Source organism: Haliotis asinina, chromosome 3 (genome assembly GCF_037392515.1).
Source record: "Haliotis asinina isolate JCU_RB_2024 chromosome 3, JCU_Hal_asi_v2, whole genome shotgun sequence".
NCBI lineage: Eukaryota > Metazoa > Mollusca > Gastropoda > Lepetellida > Haliotidae > Haliotis > Haliotis asinina.
The window spans coordinates 15,285,463-15,304,413 of NC_090282.1; the positions used below are offsets into that span (position 1 = coordinate 15,285,463).

General features: G+C 38.3%; 1 protein-coding gene across 1 annotated transcript in view; it reads right to left on the reverse strand.

Annotated features, from left to right (window-relative positions):
• Window positions 1–14: 14 nt before the first annotated feature.
• The window catches only part of LOC137277540 (diacylglycerol kinase theta-like), a 52,839-nt gene continuing 33,902 nt past the window's right edge, over window positions 15–18,951 (reverse strand). The window contains exons 10-23 of the mRNA XM_067809321.1: window positions 18,705–18,777; window positions 17,353–17,509; window positions 16,813–16,915; window positions 15,950–16,063; window positions 15,474–15,624; window positions 14,605–14,762; window positions 13,695–13,846; window positions 12,892–13,040; window positions 12,362–12,470; window positions 11,454–11,657; window positions 10,675–10,996; window positions 8,827–8,925; window positions 8,198–8,324; window positions 15–7,737 (exon numbers count right to left, since the gene is read on the reverse strand). Coding sequence (XP_067665422.1) covers window positions 8,202–8,324; window positions 8,827–8,925; window positions 10,675–10,996; window positions 11,454–11,657; window positions 12,362–12,470; window positions 12,892–13,040; window positions 13,695–13,846; window positions 14,605–14,762; window positions 15,474–15,624; window positions 15,950–16,063; window positions 16,813–16,915; window positions 17,353–17,509; window positions 18,705–18,777 — 1,914 coding nt within the window. The 3' untranslated portion in view covers window positions 15–7,737; window positions 8,198–8,201. The remainder of the gene's footprint in view (window positions 7,738–8,197; window positions 8,325–8,826; window positions 8,926–10,674; window positions 10,997–11,453; window positions 11,658–12,361; window positions 12,471–12,891; window positions 13,041–13,694; window positions 13,847–14,604; window positions 14,763–15,473; window positions 15,625–15,949; window positions 16,064–16,812; window positions 16,916–17,352; window positions 17,510–18,704; window positions 18,778–18,951) is intronic.

The following is an 18,951-nucleotide window of genomic DNA, read 5'->3' on the forward strand; positions in this document are numbered from 1 at the left end:
CAAAATCAGTCCAGTTTGCTGGACTTACCTCTAGTTTATTTCACATATACAGATAATCAACATAACGGTAGAGACTGCAGAGAGTGACACAAGCACTTGGCAACTGCTACACAAAAACAAATTTCTCAAACATGATTGTAAGGATACCGGTACAGAGGTAGCGTCCTTACACTTTGTATATATTACATGACACGTTCACATACTCTGCATTGGGAACATGCGTTCAGAATACGGACGCATGCACTCAACAACAGAGTGTACGTACGACCACCATACGCATGGTCTTGAGTTACCATGGTTACGAAAAATGAAGTTTTTGTACTCATATGAGGAAAAAATGATGAAACATTGTGGAGACAAGCTGCCACCACATCACACTGTGAGTTGTCTCCCTTGGAGAATTACCTCCCTTGAGACAACATACATGAATAATTTGCAGTTAACATCTTTCTCAAAACATTCACCCATTCACTCACAAAATGCTCATATGCTATAAGAAAGTCCTCACATAGATGTTAAATCTGTATATTCCTCATCTTTGGGTACTGGTCTAGCATTATCAGACAAATATCACAAGTTAAGGTTACCGTTCCTGGGGCCACCTAATGAGTAATGCCTGCCTTACAAAGTCAGTGATCATCCAGGAAAAAGGAACCTCTAGCTCATGGCGTGCAAGTCAACACAACAGTCAAGCCAGTAATGGCAGCTATCAATCTCATGCTTTGCTTCCCACATCCATACTCGGTCAAAAAAAACCCAAACAAACAAAAAAACCCACCTGAACAATTGCACTAGATAAACAAAAACAAAATTATTTCCAAACATGATTTCGGAATTTTTTTTGGGGGGTGCTTTTCTCCAAATGTCAAATTGTCCATTCAATTTCATGTTTGAATTACTTGAAACAGCTTGACAAAGGCTTCAACCCATTGTGTTGACTTGAGAGCCATGATTGCACAGCCCCTTTTTAAGTGACACCCTCATGATAAACTGAAAACAAAATACTAATTTAAATCTTCATGATAAAATACTGTACAAGCATTTTGATTCATAAACAACAAACAAAATCAAAACATTCATTCGCATGTACTATACAAGGTTAAAAGTTAAAGATTACAGATGGCAAAATAAATAAATAAATAAATAAATAAATAAGTAAATTTGATATAAAACTTAAATGACTCACAATGTTGAATACTTTCATATGAATATTGCACACAAGGTCTGAAAGAAACAATGAAGGGACTGTATCAATTTCCATGTGATTTAAGAACATGTGCCAACTGATCGGTTTTGGACCTGAGGACACTGACGGATGCCATTTGTGAAACACTTGTGGTGCATGTACAATTTCTGCCAACATGACTTGAGACTGACTCTTGTGTGTAAAAACCACATGTAGTTTTGACACAGTCCCTGATATACTATGGTTGGGAAGGCTATATTCACTGTTGAGCTATATAACACCTGTATTTAAAAACAACACGATGCCTTGAAGGACTTGTAAAACCAATGTAACATATACTAAAATAAACAACCAAGTTTGCTATACTATAATAGAATAACATATGAAAGAGCAGTCCCAATAATTAAAACAAGGTAACATTTGATAACAGTTTGATTTGTTAATAATTTCACTTTTAATGCTTGTTATACTTCAAAAGGTGAAACATTTGAATTTTAAATGGTTTGTTATGTCATATGCATACAATTGACAGTGCCATATTTCAGTAAAATATGATGGCCAAGTTTCAGGTAGATCTTTGTAGTTCAGTAAATATACTGCAGTACCAGACAGCATAAAATCTCAAAGTAAAATCTTTAACATTTCATCAATTCTGCCATATACAACAAAATATATAAACAAAGAAAAAAAAATCTATTTCAATAAAATAATATTGAATGCAACACATCTGGCCATTTCTAGTTAGAACACTGTAGAACTTCTGTCATGTTAAGATAGAGCAAGTCTCAGATGTCACAGTGTGCACTCATTGGGCTTTCCCAATACCATAAGGTTATGAAGCAAATGTCTGATAGGTTCTTTCTAATATAGAAAATTTTCCATAATGTCATCTACTGCTGAAGGAATAACAATTAATTTAATCATAAATCATATAAAATAATCTACATATCAGTTTAATTAGACAACAGTGCTTGGAACCAGAATTTGACTGAATAGAAATTTCAAATCTAAGATCTTCTAATATAAAAATCACATTGGGATGCCAAAATATTAATCCTGCATCAGAAATTGGTCTACTGTCCTCTTGAGGAATATTTAAGAATATTTAAAACATAAATTGATTTTGTAACTGAATTTTTGAGTCCAGGTCGTAATCCAGTTTTCCTGTGTGAAGAACGTATCAGAATTTGATTTTCACATTTTCACCTTTAAATGGAAGTTGTTACCATGGTTACGGAATTTGTACATCCTGCCTATGTACATACTAGTAAATGTGGCCACAACATGTAAAATTACACTGTTCTTGATAAAATAAATTTAACAGTCTATAATAATCATATTAATCTGATATAATGAATTATATACTATATAGTGAAAAACAAACGAACCCAGCATGCTGAGGTGCACAACCTTGGTCTAGCTACATAGTCATATAAAATGATAATGTAATGGGGATCATATCAAAAGTTCTAAAAGTCTAAATGAAACGGTAATCTCTGCTTACCAGTTAGCTCATTGGAGAACTAACAAGAAATAATCTGAATGAAAAACAATCATTGAAAGTGAGTCTAGCTAAACACTCAGAGTCTGAACTTTTGAGATGACCCCTTTCTCTATAGCTTTTGTACAAGCTTGTATAAACAATACTTTGAATAACAGTAATTTAACAGAGCATACACCATATAACGCTATATTCAAGATTCATATAAACACATATGTTCAGTTTTATCAACATGGAGACAGCATCTTTTATGCTTTGCACATCTTTTTTACAAGGACTACCATGGAAGGCTTAGGGGACGTCTCACAAGTTCTCAATTCTTTCCTAAATAAATCAACCTCCTTAACAAAGAATTTAACTTCTTGCTAAAATATGTGACACACCTTCTCATTTGCACAGAACACTGCCTCATGATCTTAACACAAGAATGTCTTTCTTGCACAATATGACTATTTCATTAACTCAAAAGTAACAGGTAGAAAAGATGCAACAGCTTGTGAAACCTCCCCTCGCTAGGCTCCTAACATTTTTTCTATAAATGGCCGTAAAATTGAATAGTGAAAAACAGTTAATGTAAGTGTGACAAAATTAAACTGTTTATTGTAGATACAGATGTATCACATCACCGTGAGCATCATAACAGCTCACAATATTAACCTACACAAGACTTTGATAGTGTCCATTCCTTTACTTCCCTCAACATTTCAGGTCTAACCTAGGGTTCTTGAGAAATGCTTCAGTGGGAGAAAAAATATACACAGAACAATAAAACAAGAACATGTTCCCCTTGAGCTTGTGTTAAATGTTCCAGATCATTTGCAACTACATATCTTTATGGTCTGTGGTCTTGCCACAAACCCATCAAATTCTAACTCACTTAGTTATCATAACATGTTGGTGGAAAAACCCAGCACACTAGGCTGAAACCGTATAACTAAAACAGATCTTTCATGTAACATGAAATAAAACACAAAAATGAAATATTTAAATGTGCTGAGATATATAACTCAAAAACACTTCCCAAAACATTTCAGAAAGACTATTTCAAATTGAATATTTTTGTTTCAAGAGCTGAAGTTGACAAGGGAGGTAACTCTGAACGCCTTCAATGATCGAGTATCATTTGAGCAAGGTTTGGTGGGAGATCAGATGTAGTAAGCTAATGCCTGTAGAATACTTACAAAAGGACTGTGGTTGTCTCAAAGCCTAATTCCTATGCCTCCTACTCCAAATACAGAAATCCAATGATGCAGAGAGGCAAAAATGTCTCATAAGCAATACATTTTGGCCAATAGCATTTGAAGATAAACTATGTACCAATTTAAAGAAACTGCAAAAAACTCATACCAGTTAAATATACAACGTTTCAACCTGAAATATTGAAAATGACAAAATTTGGGCATAGGGGCAAATTAAATGTCATTGAAAGACGGAAGGTATGACAGGATACCAGCAGGTAATGTCTTGCCTCCAGACGCAGTGGCAGGATAACCTGAATGGTTGTATTATCTTTATCCATGACTCATAACAGGCTCGCTTTCTCACTCTACAATATCCACTTTACGGAATAAATACATACTTTTAACATAATTTGAGGTTAATTAATGCAAAGATATGTTCTTAATTTGTTGAATGTACAAAGAAACTTAGCATAACTGACCCTGTTATCATTGTTGAACAGAGTTTGAGACTTTGATTTCTGTTTGTCATGAGGTAAGACTGATGAAGATGGTTAAAAATCATGAATATAGTCACGAAGAATTATTAACATGTTGTTTTGATGCAAGATAAATGTGATTATCTCCCCTTCCTGAATTATTCCCCTTTCAGTTGTTGATCACATTATTGTGTGTAGGTAGATTGTACGTTGTTGTGATATAGCAAACTTGTTGGTCCCCATGGAACTTGAAAATAACAATATTTATTTATCTAAACAATGAAAACTGGCAAATTATATCAAATTACCTGTGTGAAATTGAAAGAAATATGACAGCATACAATGCTTGATTTGATTAAATAAAAACAGTGAAAAGTGAAAACAAAAAACAAGACTAGTAGCTTGACACAATGGAGAAAAAATGTATACTTCACAGCACCTGAATAGCAAAATGTCTGAATAAATTAATAAAGAAACGAACAACAAATTAAATCCAGTTGAGTTAATTCTGTGACTGGGCTAATCTTCTAACCTACTGTGCCACGAGGAAGCATTTGTTTTCCACTATTCATGGGCACATTACAATGAGATCTGTTAGATTTGAACTTTTGTAACAAAAAACACAATCTTAAACCTAACTCCTTCTCTTGTTCAACTAAAGTAAACTGTGTTATTAACAAGCAAAATGTATCTGGTTTGTTTACACATACCATATTGAAACACCAGTCTTCACGTATAAACAAAGATAATGCAAATAAATGGATGGAAAATTTAACAAAATATATGGCAATGACAATATGCATGGATGAATTTTTGAATGAGAAATAATTCCTAAGTATGTTAAAAGTAACTATGTACAGACATGCAGACTGACGTACGTACATACATACATACAAACAGAGTAATGGTAAGGTGCATGGGATAAGCTCCATATCCCTCTACAGAACGAGAGAACTAGGTACATATCTGAGCGTAATTATATTTATATATATATATTTATATATAAGTATATGTATAATAATATAATGAGTGATACAATAAAAATTGAAGCATTTTATGACTGAAAATATCTTTGACAACTTTGTTCACATAACACGATCTTTGTTAAGGAGTTAAGAGCAATACACTCTTTTCCTTGTCAACTTGGTAATCCGTTTAATTAGCCTTAGTATAGCCCTTCAACCCCCCAAATTCCAAATGGCACCTTCCATATGAGAATGTGATTGCTTACACTAAAGCTAGTGGGGGTATTAAGAGGTGTGTCAATAATAAAAATATTGGTGACAACAGATTTGGTTTTTGTCAAAAGAATGGTTTGCTTTTAACAAGGAGCCTACTACAAACAATAGGAGTAGATAACATTTGAAGACTTTCATATTTAGGACAAGCACCTTGGTTACACAAAAATGCATTGCTGCATGGCATAACCAGATCTAAAACCTAATTGTTTATGTAAAAACAAAAGTTATAAATCACATTTTTGCTTATGTACGGGATAAATGTGAACTAATTAACAAATTTACATTATATTAATAATACATACTTCTAGTATTAGTAACACTGAAACATATTCAACACCTCAAAATACTGACCAGATTTTCAATAATTAGTCATCCCTATATCCCATGACCATGAAGTAGATCAGATAAAGGAGTTATCTCCCCTTCATATTCACATTATTTATCTACATCGGTGTCTCCACTACGGAAGTAGAAGCTGCAAGTCCATAACAGCATATCCTAATAATTGTCCATTGCCGGGTATTTTAGCCATGAATCATTGATATTCGTTTTCAGGGAAAAGTACATATTAATTTGAACACTTAACAAAAAATGCAGTGTAGATAAAAAGTATGACTTAACCAACAAAATCTGAATATCTGAACAGGAGTGAAATCTTAGATCATTAAGAGCAATGTTGACAAGAAATAAAGAACTTGCATATAATAATCATTTTGAAAATATATATATGTATGAGTGACATGTCAGATCTTTCAAAACAATAAGGATAGGAAATAAATTCTCAACAAAATGTTTGGCTAAAATTTAAAGCATTGTTTATTGACCAAGATGAACTTGAGTTCATAAGATCTATTACTTGAGCATGGTCTCCAACACAATCTGTTTTGAGTTATCTCCCTTTTGTTCTGAATTAGATCCCTTGGCATGTTTACTTGCAATATTGACCATAATATAATGCAATTTAAATATCAGTCTGCAAGACATAATTTCATTAGCATTTGCTCTATGGACTTCTGAATACTTTTGATAAGGACAGTGGTGAGGCATACACTCCAGATAAGATCTTTGTAGTTTTTGCACAGAGCACAGCAGGTATGGTATTTCAAATTCAACTAAAATACTTCTCATGGTCTAATCATTAAGCTCAGTATTTCCAGAACAATGTAACAGTAACCTCTGTAACATAATGAGTTTTATCTGGTCCAAATAACCGCTTTTGTTTTGCTGGTAAATTTTCCTGTTTCCTGTTCTCCCTTCAACTGACGGAGCCAGCTTGGAATGACCCTTTGTCAACTCTGGCAGCTGAAGGGTAACTTGTACTTATGGTTTTGATACTTATGCTAGAGTAAAAATGGAGTTAAAAATATGCATAGAATCCTTGTCTGAATCCGGTGACACAGAGAACAGTTGAAGGAAAAGACACATTTAAAAGGGTAAAATGACAGATGGCAAATTTGATCTTGCTAGTGACTACACAAATCTAGGAAAACCCACTGCCTCCCTGTACCACGGCAAGATCCATGTACATTAACAGCCAATCAGATACTGCCCAGCTTTTGCTGCAGATCTGCAATATCAGGTACATGTCGAATCATATCTTGAGGTACGCGTTTCGGCTCTGCGGGGCTTGGCTATATCACAGTCTGATTGTCGAACAGTCAAACATTTCTCTATCCGAAGTCCATCGTTGCCCACTGATGACCAATGGACAACTCGACCTACTGACAGGAAGAAAACAGATCTCAAATCAAAGTGTGTAAACTACTTGAAGCTAGGCAACAAATAGTTCAAATTTGTTATCTAACAAAAAGAAGTGAACATACCTCAAATCTAAGTCTGTTCACTGCCAACCAATACATGGCAACATATCTCAAATCATTGGCCTACCACTGGGTAGCAACCATATTTCCATCTAAGGTTTGTCAGTCGCCTTCCAAACGGCAGCAAGCACCAGGGTTTGTTCCATGACGCAATATCCTAAATGTCCACTATCTGACTGTCAGACTCTTCGCCCATCAGTTGCTTGTTCGTGCATTTGTCCTTGCCTTGTGAGGGTTCCCTCGGCCAGCATCCAAGCTCCAGACTATTGCAGCTACTTTTGGCATAATGTATATGTACATCACTACATACACAGCCCATCTCACTGGCTAATCTGAAATGGTGTGGACAACATTGTCAACATCACTGCATGTAAGATCACTAATGATCAGCAAACACATCACACACAACTTAACGTCTTCACACGAAACTGAGAATGACTCGAGCAACATTTGTGTTCTGTGCAAAGAGAGAAACTTGATTCGGAAGCTGACATCTGATCAGACAATGGTCAAAGTTCGCTAATGCATCGCGCACTTTACTGACGTGAAGGTCTGTGGGTGGACTATATCATCAGATCTTGACGGAAAGACCTATAAAACCATATAAATCTCAGGTCTGATTTATCTTTAATCTGATTGATTGCAACTAAACCTAGGATATTGAAACAGACAGCACACAGTCCAGTGACAATGACAATCAAGAAATGATTACCAGCAGCAAATAGGAGTCATTCAGCGGAACATATACATAGATGCCCTCTTTCCATTCTCACATAAAGGGAAACAACTCACAGTGTTAAAGGGGTCCACTCTCCTCACTTGGAGACTGTGGTTTGAGAGGTTCATTCTCGGGGAAGAAGATACTAGGCTCTGTGTTCCGCCTCTTGATCTTGTTCTTGCTTTTCTTTAGCATAGTCGCCTAATGAAACAACCACATAATACTGTTATAGACTGTCAAATGTAAGAAACTACAGTTTTATCAAGCAAATGAATCTTTTCCCCAAATGAAACTAAAACATGCTTATCAGTTGAATGTATCCTGACAAGAATATATTCTATCCATCCTGCCAAGCTAAATATGTACAGTGCTTTAGGGAGTCTTATATCACTTTCAGCAATAATCTATTAACATCAGCTGGAAACACTGAGTTAATGGAAATAAGAAATTAATAGGGGACTGAACCAAGCCTCCATGTTACAAGCAAAAGGTCACAGCTAAAACACTGTTTCAAGTTTTAATGGCTTTGAGAATATTAATGTTAAACTCAGTTTATAGTTCCCTACCAGACAAAACATTTACAAAGCTTGTGACATACATGGGCCAATCCAAGAATTTTGAAAGGGGGTGATTTCGGGGTTTCGAACCCACGGAACCATCCCTTGGATTCACCCATGACATAGCTTGTATACTAGCAGCATACCTTGAGGGCTGAGCGCAGAACTACAACCTGCCCAGCTGGCTGGATCCAGGGTTCACCATCTACTTGGACGGGGATGTCCGTCAACAATGTGATTCGTAGCTGAAGTAGCAACACAAAAGTATAAACACAAAATACCCACAGGAAATATTACCTAATTAACAGTATTAATGATAAAATACCTTCCCCACATTCCATGAAGTTATTCCACATTAAGTGTAAAAAACCTGAAAGAATTCAGGCTGACGCTGCTTTGAACAGTATGTTCGTCGCATCACAATATGTCTTTTAAAAGGGGGACAAAAGCGAAAAACAGGTCGTGGATATTCTTCAATAATGCCAGAGCTACAGGCTGATGAGTATAGTGAGAAGAAGCAAACTATCATGTAAGGACACACTCACTGTGCTGTCCACATCTACTGGACACGATGTATTTTGGCATAAACTATCTTACAGCACAAGAACTATTCATGCCCAATCAGTCTTCCCATAACAAAACTGTGAACTGACAAAGGCTCACACCATGAAGCAGTTGTAATGCTAATACAACTGGATGTGAGTTAGTGAGTATGGTTCATAAGCAGCATTTAGCAATACTCCAGCAATATCACTACCAGGGACATCATGCAAGATGTGGGGAAACAAACCTGTGTGTGGAGCTTTATCTATTGGCTACTACACTGCCCCCATTTAGAGCAAGGAAGGCACTTCTGACCTGTAAGATCATGCGACTTCTTGAGAAAGCTAATGGAAAAGAATGAAAACAATAGTTCCTCCTAGTCTCTATACAATTACTGATACCTCTGCTCTCCTACAAGAAAAAGGTCCCCCAGAATAAGAGCCCAATATTAAGTCTATGAAAAGCTGCTCTTTAGTTGATGACTTGAGGATATACCAGTTACAATACTGTTGCTGGTTGTGAGTGAACACTGATTGCAGCACTATGTTGTGTAAACACCAAATAATAACTTGAAGTAGGTTGAGAAGACATATTCTGTTATGAGAAAGTAAGGCATAGTTCCTCAAAACAACAGACACCTGTTGTCATTAGTGAGTGAGTGAGTGAGTGAGTAAGTTTGGTTTTACGCCACTTTTAGCAATATTCCAGCGATATCACAGCGGGGGACACCACAAAATGGGCCTCACACATAGTACATAAGTGGGGAATCGAACCCGGGTCTTCGGCGTGACGAGCGAATGCTTTAACCACTAGGCTACCCAACCACCCTGTTGTAATCAGCATAAGCAGCAATGTAGGTTGACATGAAAAGCACTTATTCAATACAACGTCATAGCAAAGATTGGTCATTCAAATACAAATCCATCGACACAGAAAGTCACCACTCAAGTCCCATATTGGTATGGAGCCAACTATTTCCAGTGGCCCTGGAATTCCACAGATCCTGGTACAATCTAAAAATAATCAAGTCTAGACTGATATCAATGGCAATGATCCATGCTCTGTAGACACTGTCAATCCAAACAGAGATGGTCACGTTTCCTTACAAGTGTACATGGCATTCATGATCAGTCGAGAGACAGAAAATGTCCAATCCAGCTCTGAGGTTGAACAAGCTTACCGAGCTCTCACCTCTTGGGAAAAGCCTCATATCACTGCACTGGAACTATATGCCACCCATACAAAGGAACAGACAAATTACTGTGTGGCCTGCCTTACACTTACAAGACAGGCTGAACAATACCTGATACTTACGACAATGCCGATTTCACTCGTCAGTTATTTGTCAACTAACATCACTGGGTACCAAGTCTGACTACTTGATAGGTCCTCAAGACAAGCATAGGTTGCTGAAACTAATTCTGAGGTCCCAAAGGGGCTGAATGACTTACATGTCCTCCTTGTGCTATCCTCATCCCTGTACGTAGCCCACTGTGGATCTGTCCCATGTGCACGACCCCTGTCACACCGACCACTTCCAACATGCCGTCATAGTGAGTTGGTTTGGCAAAAATGTCCTCCTTTTCAGGGCCCCATGGGTTTGATCCTGAGGCCCAACTGAGGATGTTGAGAATAATGATTCCCTCTACCTGAGGTAAGTCAATCAGCTTGCCATCTACCTCAAGCTTGATATGGCGATGTAAATCTTTGCAAGATTTTCGATTCACCATTTTTCTCAGTCCCATTTTCAAATACACTCCCTTGTTGTGTAATCTGAAAAAGAGAGTTGGTCACAGGTTTGAAGGTGGTTTGCTCAATTGTGGTTGAAACAGGCAACCTTTTTAAACACACATATGCTCCTTTTAATGCTACAGGCTGTTCTTTCACTTTCAAATGTTCATGCATTTCTTGAATCAAAGTCTTTCTTTCTTCCTGGTCAAGTACAATCACCAATTTGCGTGATGAAACTAGGAGGTATATAACATTTTTCCACATTTGATATTATCTTTATTACATTATATTATATGCATTATATACAAAAAATATATTAAATAAACAAATGATACTTTCTACCTATTTTCAAATTTACAGGCAAGCCTGTTCTTTATGTACAGATTGGTGAGTAACAATGGTTCAAATCAAAGGCCTCAATTACAAGTTAAAGACATTTTTTCATTCCAAACCTTGATTATTCTAAAACTTGTACAACAATGCATACAGCACCACACACCTGCTATTAAACTTGTCTGGTTTTTCCTCCCTAGCCATGTGGAAATCTAAGCACAAGTCTGCATCAATCCCAATGCCAAAGTAGTTGTTCATCACAAATATTGACGAGGTATCCTCGCTGGTGTTGGCAGTGTTGGTATCGTTGGCGATGGCCACTCTTGTCTCAGCCTGCTCCTTTTCCCTCGGATGGAATATCACGGTCCACCTTGAAACAGACCACTCATGAGCCGGGTTTATATTCAACACATTCATATGATACCTATGACTATTCTGATTTAGGAGTGAGTGAGTAAGTGAGTTTAGTATTACGTAATATTCCAGCAATATCATGGTGGGGGACACCAGAAAATGGGCTTCACACATTGTACTCATGTGGGGAATCGAACCCGGCTTTTGGTGTAAGAAGCGAACACTTTAACCACTCGGCTACCCCTCCGCCCCTCTGACTTAGGAAACATTGGGAAACAATATAACAAATAAAACTACATAGATCAAATAAATAATAAAAATAAATGATTGACTTTGTAGTATGGCAGAGTTGCCAGTACAGGCATTTCATACAAATCTGTCAGAACAGTGGTTGACAGCATGTATAATGCTTCATGATGCACATACACTATCATATATGATCAGATAGGCATAACACTGAAAATACACAGCCCAAGAATGTGTGGTATGGAATTTTTAATTCCAATTCAAAAGGTGAATTGGGACATAAAAAAAAAGCAGAACCTGACTTAACACTAGCAACATTAGGGTTGTACAGGAAGAAGAAAGATTTTTCAAAGACTGAAAATGGTCATACTGCCAAAGGAAGTGTATTCGATTGACAACATGAAAAAAAGGTGCATTTTGAGGGGTATTCAAGTTGTGCTGGACTGATGTTGTTGGTGTAGAGCATCTACCTACCTGTCCAGTTTGATCTCCTCCGCATCTATGACATCCCGGAGGAGGTTGAGAGGGTCCTCCCCTCCTGTATAGCCTGGTCCCCAGCGTAACACCCGTGCCAGGTCATTGCCTGTACAGTACAAACACACACTCAGTATTAGAACCAAACAGTATCTTTATACTGAAAACACTGGCTGGCTGCAGATTTGTCAGATAGAGGCCATGGTATTATTGTGACTGATACTGGACTCTCAGCATGGTGACTCAAAATGAGAGCACTGTTAACTGTGCCTTCGACTCGCATCAGGACTCTATGAAGACTGCACCTCAGCCCATTTGACCACATGCGCTCTCAAACACTCTAAAGGATTTTTTGATAGGGCATATAACCTGAACTATAGTTAGACATACAGATATCACCTAAATTTTATATCACAGATTATGTCCATGGCAATTAAAACATCAAAATGTCCTTAAATGGACAGAAGTTCTTATGTCAACATATTTCCGACTGTACTTATTTCTGCATCACGGCGATGGTCTGTGCTCACCTGTGCCCAGGGGAACGACTGCCATGGGTGGAGACTGACAAACAGCATCCTGCCCCACGTTGTCCAGGCAGGAAAGAACCCAGCCCACTGTGCCATCACCTCCACACACCAGGATCTTGTAGTAGGAGATGTTTCTACACACATACAACCTGAAACAACAACACAACATCATGTCATACCCAGCTCAGGGTGCAAGACATGGACATGGGGTGCAAGATATAAACATGGGGTGTAAGGTATAAACATGGTGGCCAAGACATGAACATGGGGTGCAAGATATAAACATGGCGGCCAAGACATGAACATGGGGTGTAAGATATAAACATGGGGTGCAAGATATAAACAGGGGGTGCAAGACATGAACAAGGGGTGCAAGACCTAAACACGGGGTGCAAGATATAAACATGTGGTGCAAGATATAAACTTGGGGTGGAAAACATGAACATGGGGTGGAAGGTATAAACATGGGGTGGAAGACATGAACATGGGGTGCAAGATATGAAGACAGGAATTCTGAGCTGGGGACCCATTGCATGCATCACTTGATTGGATGACTTTTACTGATATCATATAAATAAAACTTTAATTGATATCATAAATGGCATTTCACCGGTAGAAACTGAAACTTTTCTCACTAGAACAGATGTCAGTTCTATGCATCATGCAATGTTCATCTTTGATTACTCAGCACACAAAACAGTATGATAGAGAATGGGAATTACGGATCCTCTAAATGTGACTTGTAGAGAACAGAATAATTAATATGAGATAAGAACTGCATGCTCTGTCTGAGGTCCACCTACCCTGGTAGTGGGCCTCCATTCTCCAGGTTGAAGACCTGATGAGGGTTGAGGAGTTTGCGGAAAGACGTTATGAGTTCCAGACCTTGACATCCACCACTCTTGACATTGACGAACACGAGCAGTGGATTCACGTTGTCTGGAATCATGTGGGGCTGGGGACAAAACAGATCATAATTATAGAACTTGCCCCAGTGGAAGTCAGGCGAGGGAGTAGGAGGAGAGTGAGTTGAGCTGAAAGTCAAGCTGTGGTAAAATGAATGATTCAGTGGATATGTTGCTATACTGATTGAAGTGACTTGCTAATAGAACTGATTAAATACTGTGTACTACATCTGTTTTAAGAGAATACTTTTGAAGGAAATAACAGTGAGATTTGTTTTACGCCGCACTTGGCAATATTCCAGCGATATGGCAGCGATCTGTAAATAATCAAATCTGGACCAGACAACCTAGTGATTAACAGCATGAGCATGTGAAACTGAACAGGATGAGCAACTGGGATATGATGACATGTGAGTCTGAACACCTGATCCTGTTGCTTGACTCTTACGAGAAGCATGGGTTACTGAAGATCAATTCTAACTTGGATCTTCATGAGTCTGCTGCTGATCATTTAATTGGTTTGGACCAGACAAAAATGTGCTGACACAAGCATCAAATGTGGATAAAACACATTTGGTGAGACTAGCCATGTGATGGTCAACTCTTAAACTCTTACCACAAGCTTCTCTAGCTCAAAGTTTCTTGAGTTAACTCGCCAAAACTAATCATTAAAAACAACCCCAGCAGATTTCAATGCTATAACAATAATTATAATGAGCTGAGTTGCCAAAAAGATTATATTTAGAAATGGGCTTATGGCAAATAGTTGTGTTAATAAGATTGCAACTGTACGTAGAAGTTTACTTACTTGTATATTTGGGAGTAACATAACTAAAAGTTGCTTATCATCAAAAACTGCATCCTTTAAAATGTTGAAGACTTGCGTAGCTTTCTCTGGCGACGTGTACACTAATACTAGGGAACCGTACTCGTAGTATATCACATCAAAGCTTTGCCACTTCAATTCTGTGGATATAGAATGCATACACACTGTATCATCAGGAACACAAAAAATTATTCCTGCCTTGAATATGGACTACTAAGTCAGGACAGAAACAAATATAGGCTTAACAGGAAACTGGAAATGATAGAAGATTTTTTCTGGTTCTTCGTAGGAACTGGTTAACCTGTACTTGAGTGAGTACAGTTTTACTCCATAATCAGCAATATTCCAGTGGTCTGTACATAATCTGGACCAGACGACCTAGTGATCAATAGCACGAACATCAATCTATACAACTTGGATACGATGACGTGTCAATCAAGTCAGCAAGCCTGACCACCTTATCATCTTATGACAAGCATGTGTTACTGAAGATCAGTTCTAACTCAATCTTCATGGTCAAATCTGTATTTGAGAATTCTTGTCACGAAAGATCTAGTGGTTGTTTTCAGTGCTGTGTAAGAGAAGGCACTGAAGGAGTCAGGGAGACAACATTTGCCCCATCTTGTTCAAAAACCTGGTTCAAATGATAGGTCATTCAATCTATACTACTTCTCTCTCTTAATGAGATAAACTAGATAGAAGTTTTTTCTCCTGACTCAGTACTGAATACTACTGAAAATGTGGATGTCTAAAAGGATAATTCTCCAGGATTAATCATAATAGCAACTGGATATAAAAAAAACACTGTTTAGCTAAAATGTAGTACAAAATTACTTGAATATATTTCGCACCTTTTCCAATTATATCTAATAAAATTTTCTCATATTGCCTCTGCGACAAGCCTGTTGGTAAATTGCCCACAAACATGGAGATAGCTGGCCCATGGGGATCCTCCTTCTGCTGGAGGTAGAACCGAGTCATACGATTCTGCCGTAATGAGTCCTGAAATCAGGGACAATCAAAATTAGGCTAAGGAACAATAAATACAAAGTAAACACAATTTATGTTATGTTAAATCTTCTACTTGTTGTTAAACTTCACTCCCAGCTATAGGGCATCAGCCTGCAAAGCATATTGAGTGCATCAGGCAATCTAAATTTGCAAATTGGGAAATTTGTCTTTGCAAATTTAAAAGTACAATGTTTTGACACACTGGAGAGAGATGGTCTTTATTCTTTATATAATCATAGAAACGCAAATGCTTTTACCACTTAACAACCCTACTGCCCCAACTAATTCATGGTGAGCATAAAAAATGTCTACTTACTTTTCTACTTTGTTGTATAATTTGCCATGGCCTTTCATCCCGCATGAGCACCCTCTCGTTGACACCGCGGTCTAGCAACACCTCAATCAGACTGTAATTGTCCGGGTCTGCATCCTAAATGAAACGCACAAAGCCATGTATATTTTCAACACAAGACTCACAAGAGTGAGTGAGTGAGTGAGTGAGTGAGTGAGTGAGTGAGTGAGTGAGTGAGTGAGTGAGTGAGTGAGTGAGTGAGTGAGTGAGTGAGTGAGTGAGTGAGTGAGTGAGTGAGTGAGTTAGTTAGTATAGTTTTACGCCGCACTCAGCAATATTCCAGTGGTCTGCAAATAATCGAGTCTGGACCAGACAAGCCAGTGACCAACAAAATGAGCGTCGATCTGCGCAATTGGGAACCGATGGCATGTGTCAACCAAGTCAGCGAGCCTCACCACCCGATCCCGTTAGTCGCCTCTTACGACAAGCACAGTCGCCTTTTATGGCAAGCATGGGTTGTTGAAGGGCTACTCTACCCCGGGACCTTCACGGGTCAAAACTCACAAGAAACTATAGTTCCATTACATAGAGGACCAAATCCAGATTTTTTGTAACATTGATGAATTTAATAATAAATTGATAGACAGCTTTTACCATGATATTGCAGGTAACACAATATTCTGACAATCCAGAGTTGACGCTGGCCATCTTTCTATTCAGCTGAATGTCCCTACATATGACCACCTGAACAACAAGCGCTATCCTTTCTTCAATATAAACATAAAAGGAAAATCTTGAAATTGAAACCAAACAAAGCCTTTAATTTATTGTTACTTGCTTTGGTCACATGATTAATCACGTGACCAGTCATGTGCCTGGCGACTTACTTCAACCCCAAACCTCCTGAGTGCAGTGGTGATGACTTCCTCAGCGGTCATCTCTTTGTTGACCGAGATGTTTTTGTAGCCAGCGGTCACTCGATGGCAAATGCTGAAACATAAAGTCATTCAGGTTAAATAAACCACAAACAAAGAGAGAAAAGGAGAAAGAGTGAGAAGATCTATCTTACTTTGATATCATACACGGCCTAAAATATTTGGTCTGGAAATTGTATTTTGGGGATTTCTTCAGGACATCTTAATCTCAACTCAGGGATTATATTTAATTTTTGCTGACCTTAGTAGGGCATAAGTAAAGCTAGACTCTGTCATGTAGCTTCAACTGCTGACAGCACTTTACTGACCATGGAAACAAAATGGCAGTGAATACTTTATTCTTTTCTTCTCATGACTGTTCCATCCAAATATTACTTGACAATGCCAAATTATTCAACACAGTTTGTTTATGGTCTGACTGCCTGACCTAGCCTTCAACTCTACCACAGGTTTCCAGTGCTGATGTTTTGAGCACCTGCCTCGTGTGCCTACCTGTATCGGAGTCCGCCTGGGTACACTCTAATATGGCCTTTGTCTGGATTTTTGTCCTTGTATCGTAGAAATATGGACGGCCGCTTTCCATCAGGGGTCTTAAGCTGCGATCGAATTGGACTGTTTTCTTCTAGTTCCCTCTCACCTACAACATTCACTGAAAGCAATGAAAAAAATGCTATAAGAAATTAAACTCTACAGCAAACAAAGGAGACAGTCATCTACTAGCTACTTAAAACTGCAAAGGAACATATGATCTCAACACAAATATGGCAAAAGTGTCACTGTTACTATACTACTGATCTTCAAAGGTATCAAGACAATACTACAGGGCTTCAAGTTGACACTGGGACAATACTACAGAGCTTCAAGCCATCACTGGGACAATACTACAGAGCTTCAAGCCATCACTGGGGCAATACTACAGGGCTTCAAGCCATCACTGGACAATACTACAGTGCTTCAAGTTGACATTGGGACAATACTACAGGGCTTCAAGTTGACACTGGGGCAATACTACAGGGCTTCAAGTTGACACTGGGACAATACTACAGAGCTTCAAGCCATCACTGGACAATACTACAGAGCTTCAAGCCATCACTGGGGCAATACTACAGGGCTTCAAGCCATCACTGGACAATACTACAGTGCTTCAAGTTGACACTGGGACAACACTACAGGGCTTCAAGTTGACACTGGGGCAATACTACAGGGCTTCAAGTTGACACTGGGACAATACTACAGGGCTTCAAGTTGACACTGGGACAATACTACAGTGCTTCAAGCCATCACTGGGACAATAGTACAGGGCTTCAAGTTGACACTGGGACAATACTACAGGGCTTCAAGTTGACACTGGGACAATACTACAGGGCTTCAAGTTGACACTGGGACAATACTACAGGGCTTCAAGTCATCACTGGGACAATTACTACAGGGCTTCAAGCCATCACTGGGACAATACTACAGGGCTTCAAGGTATCACTGGGACAATACTACTGGTTGACATGGTGTCACTATTAGAATACCACAGGTTGGCAAGACATCGCTGGAACATACAGGCTCCATGCAGTCAATGTGACAGTACTACAGGGCACAAGGGCACATTATGTCTTAGCTACTGTGCTTTGAGGTGCCAGTATGTCCATTATGTCCATACAGGGTCTCAAGGCATCAAAACTACAATGCTTAAAGATGTTACCATGACTATATTATAAGATATCAGGAGGTGTCAATGTGCACAGAAAAACCTACTCAAATAAGTGCAGTATTTATCTACACAAACACATCTACAAAACACTGATCATGTCCATCCTCCATCCACTTAGTGGAAAGGCATGACGGGAAATTACCTGTTTCTGACGCCTCCGACACATAGTAATTTTTGGGATCATCTGATATGTGGAATGTTTTCAGAGCCGCCTCCTGAAGACAGACAATTTTTCAAGTTATGTATTCGGTTCTCATTTTCCAAATTTACTTATAATTAATAAAGATTATGTGGCTATTTTCCCTCAAAATATTTTTGTGAATCCAGGTATGAGAATGAAAATCAAGGTATATTTGTCCTGAGAGATAAGTAACAAGTTGTCACTCAGC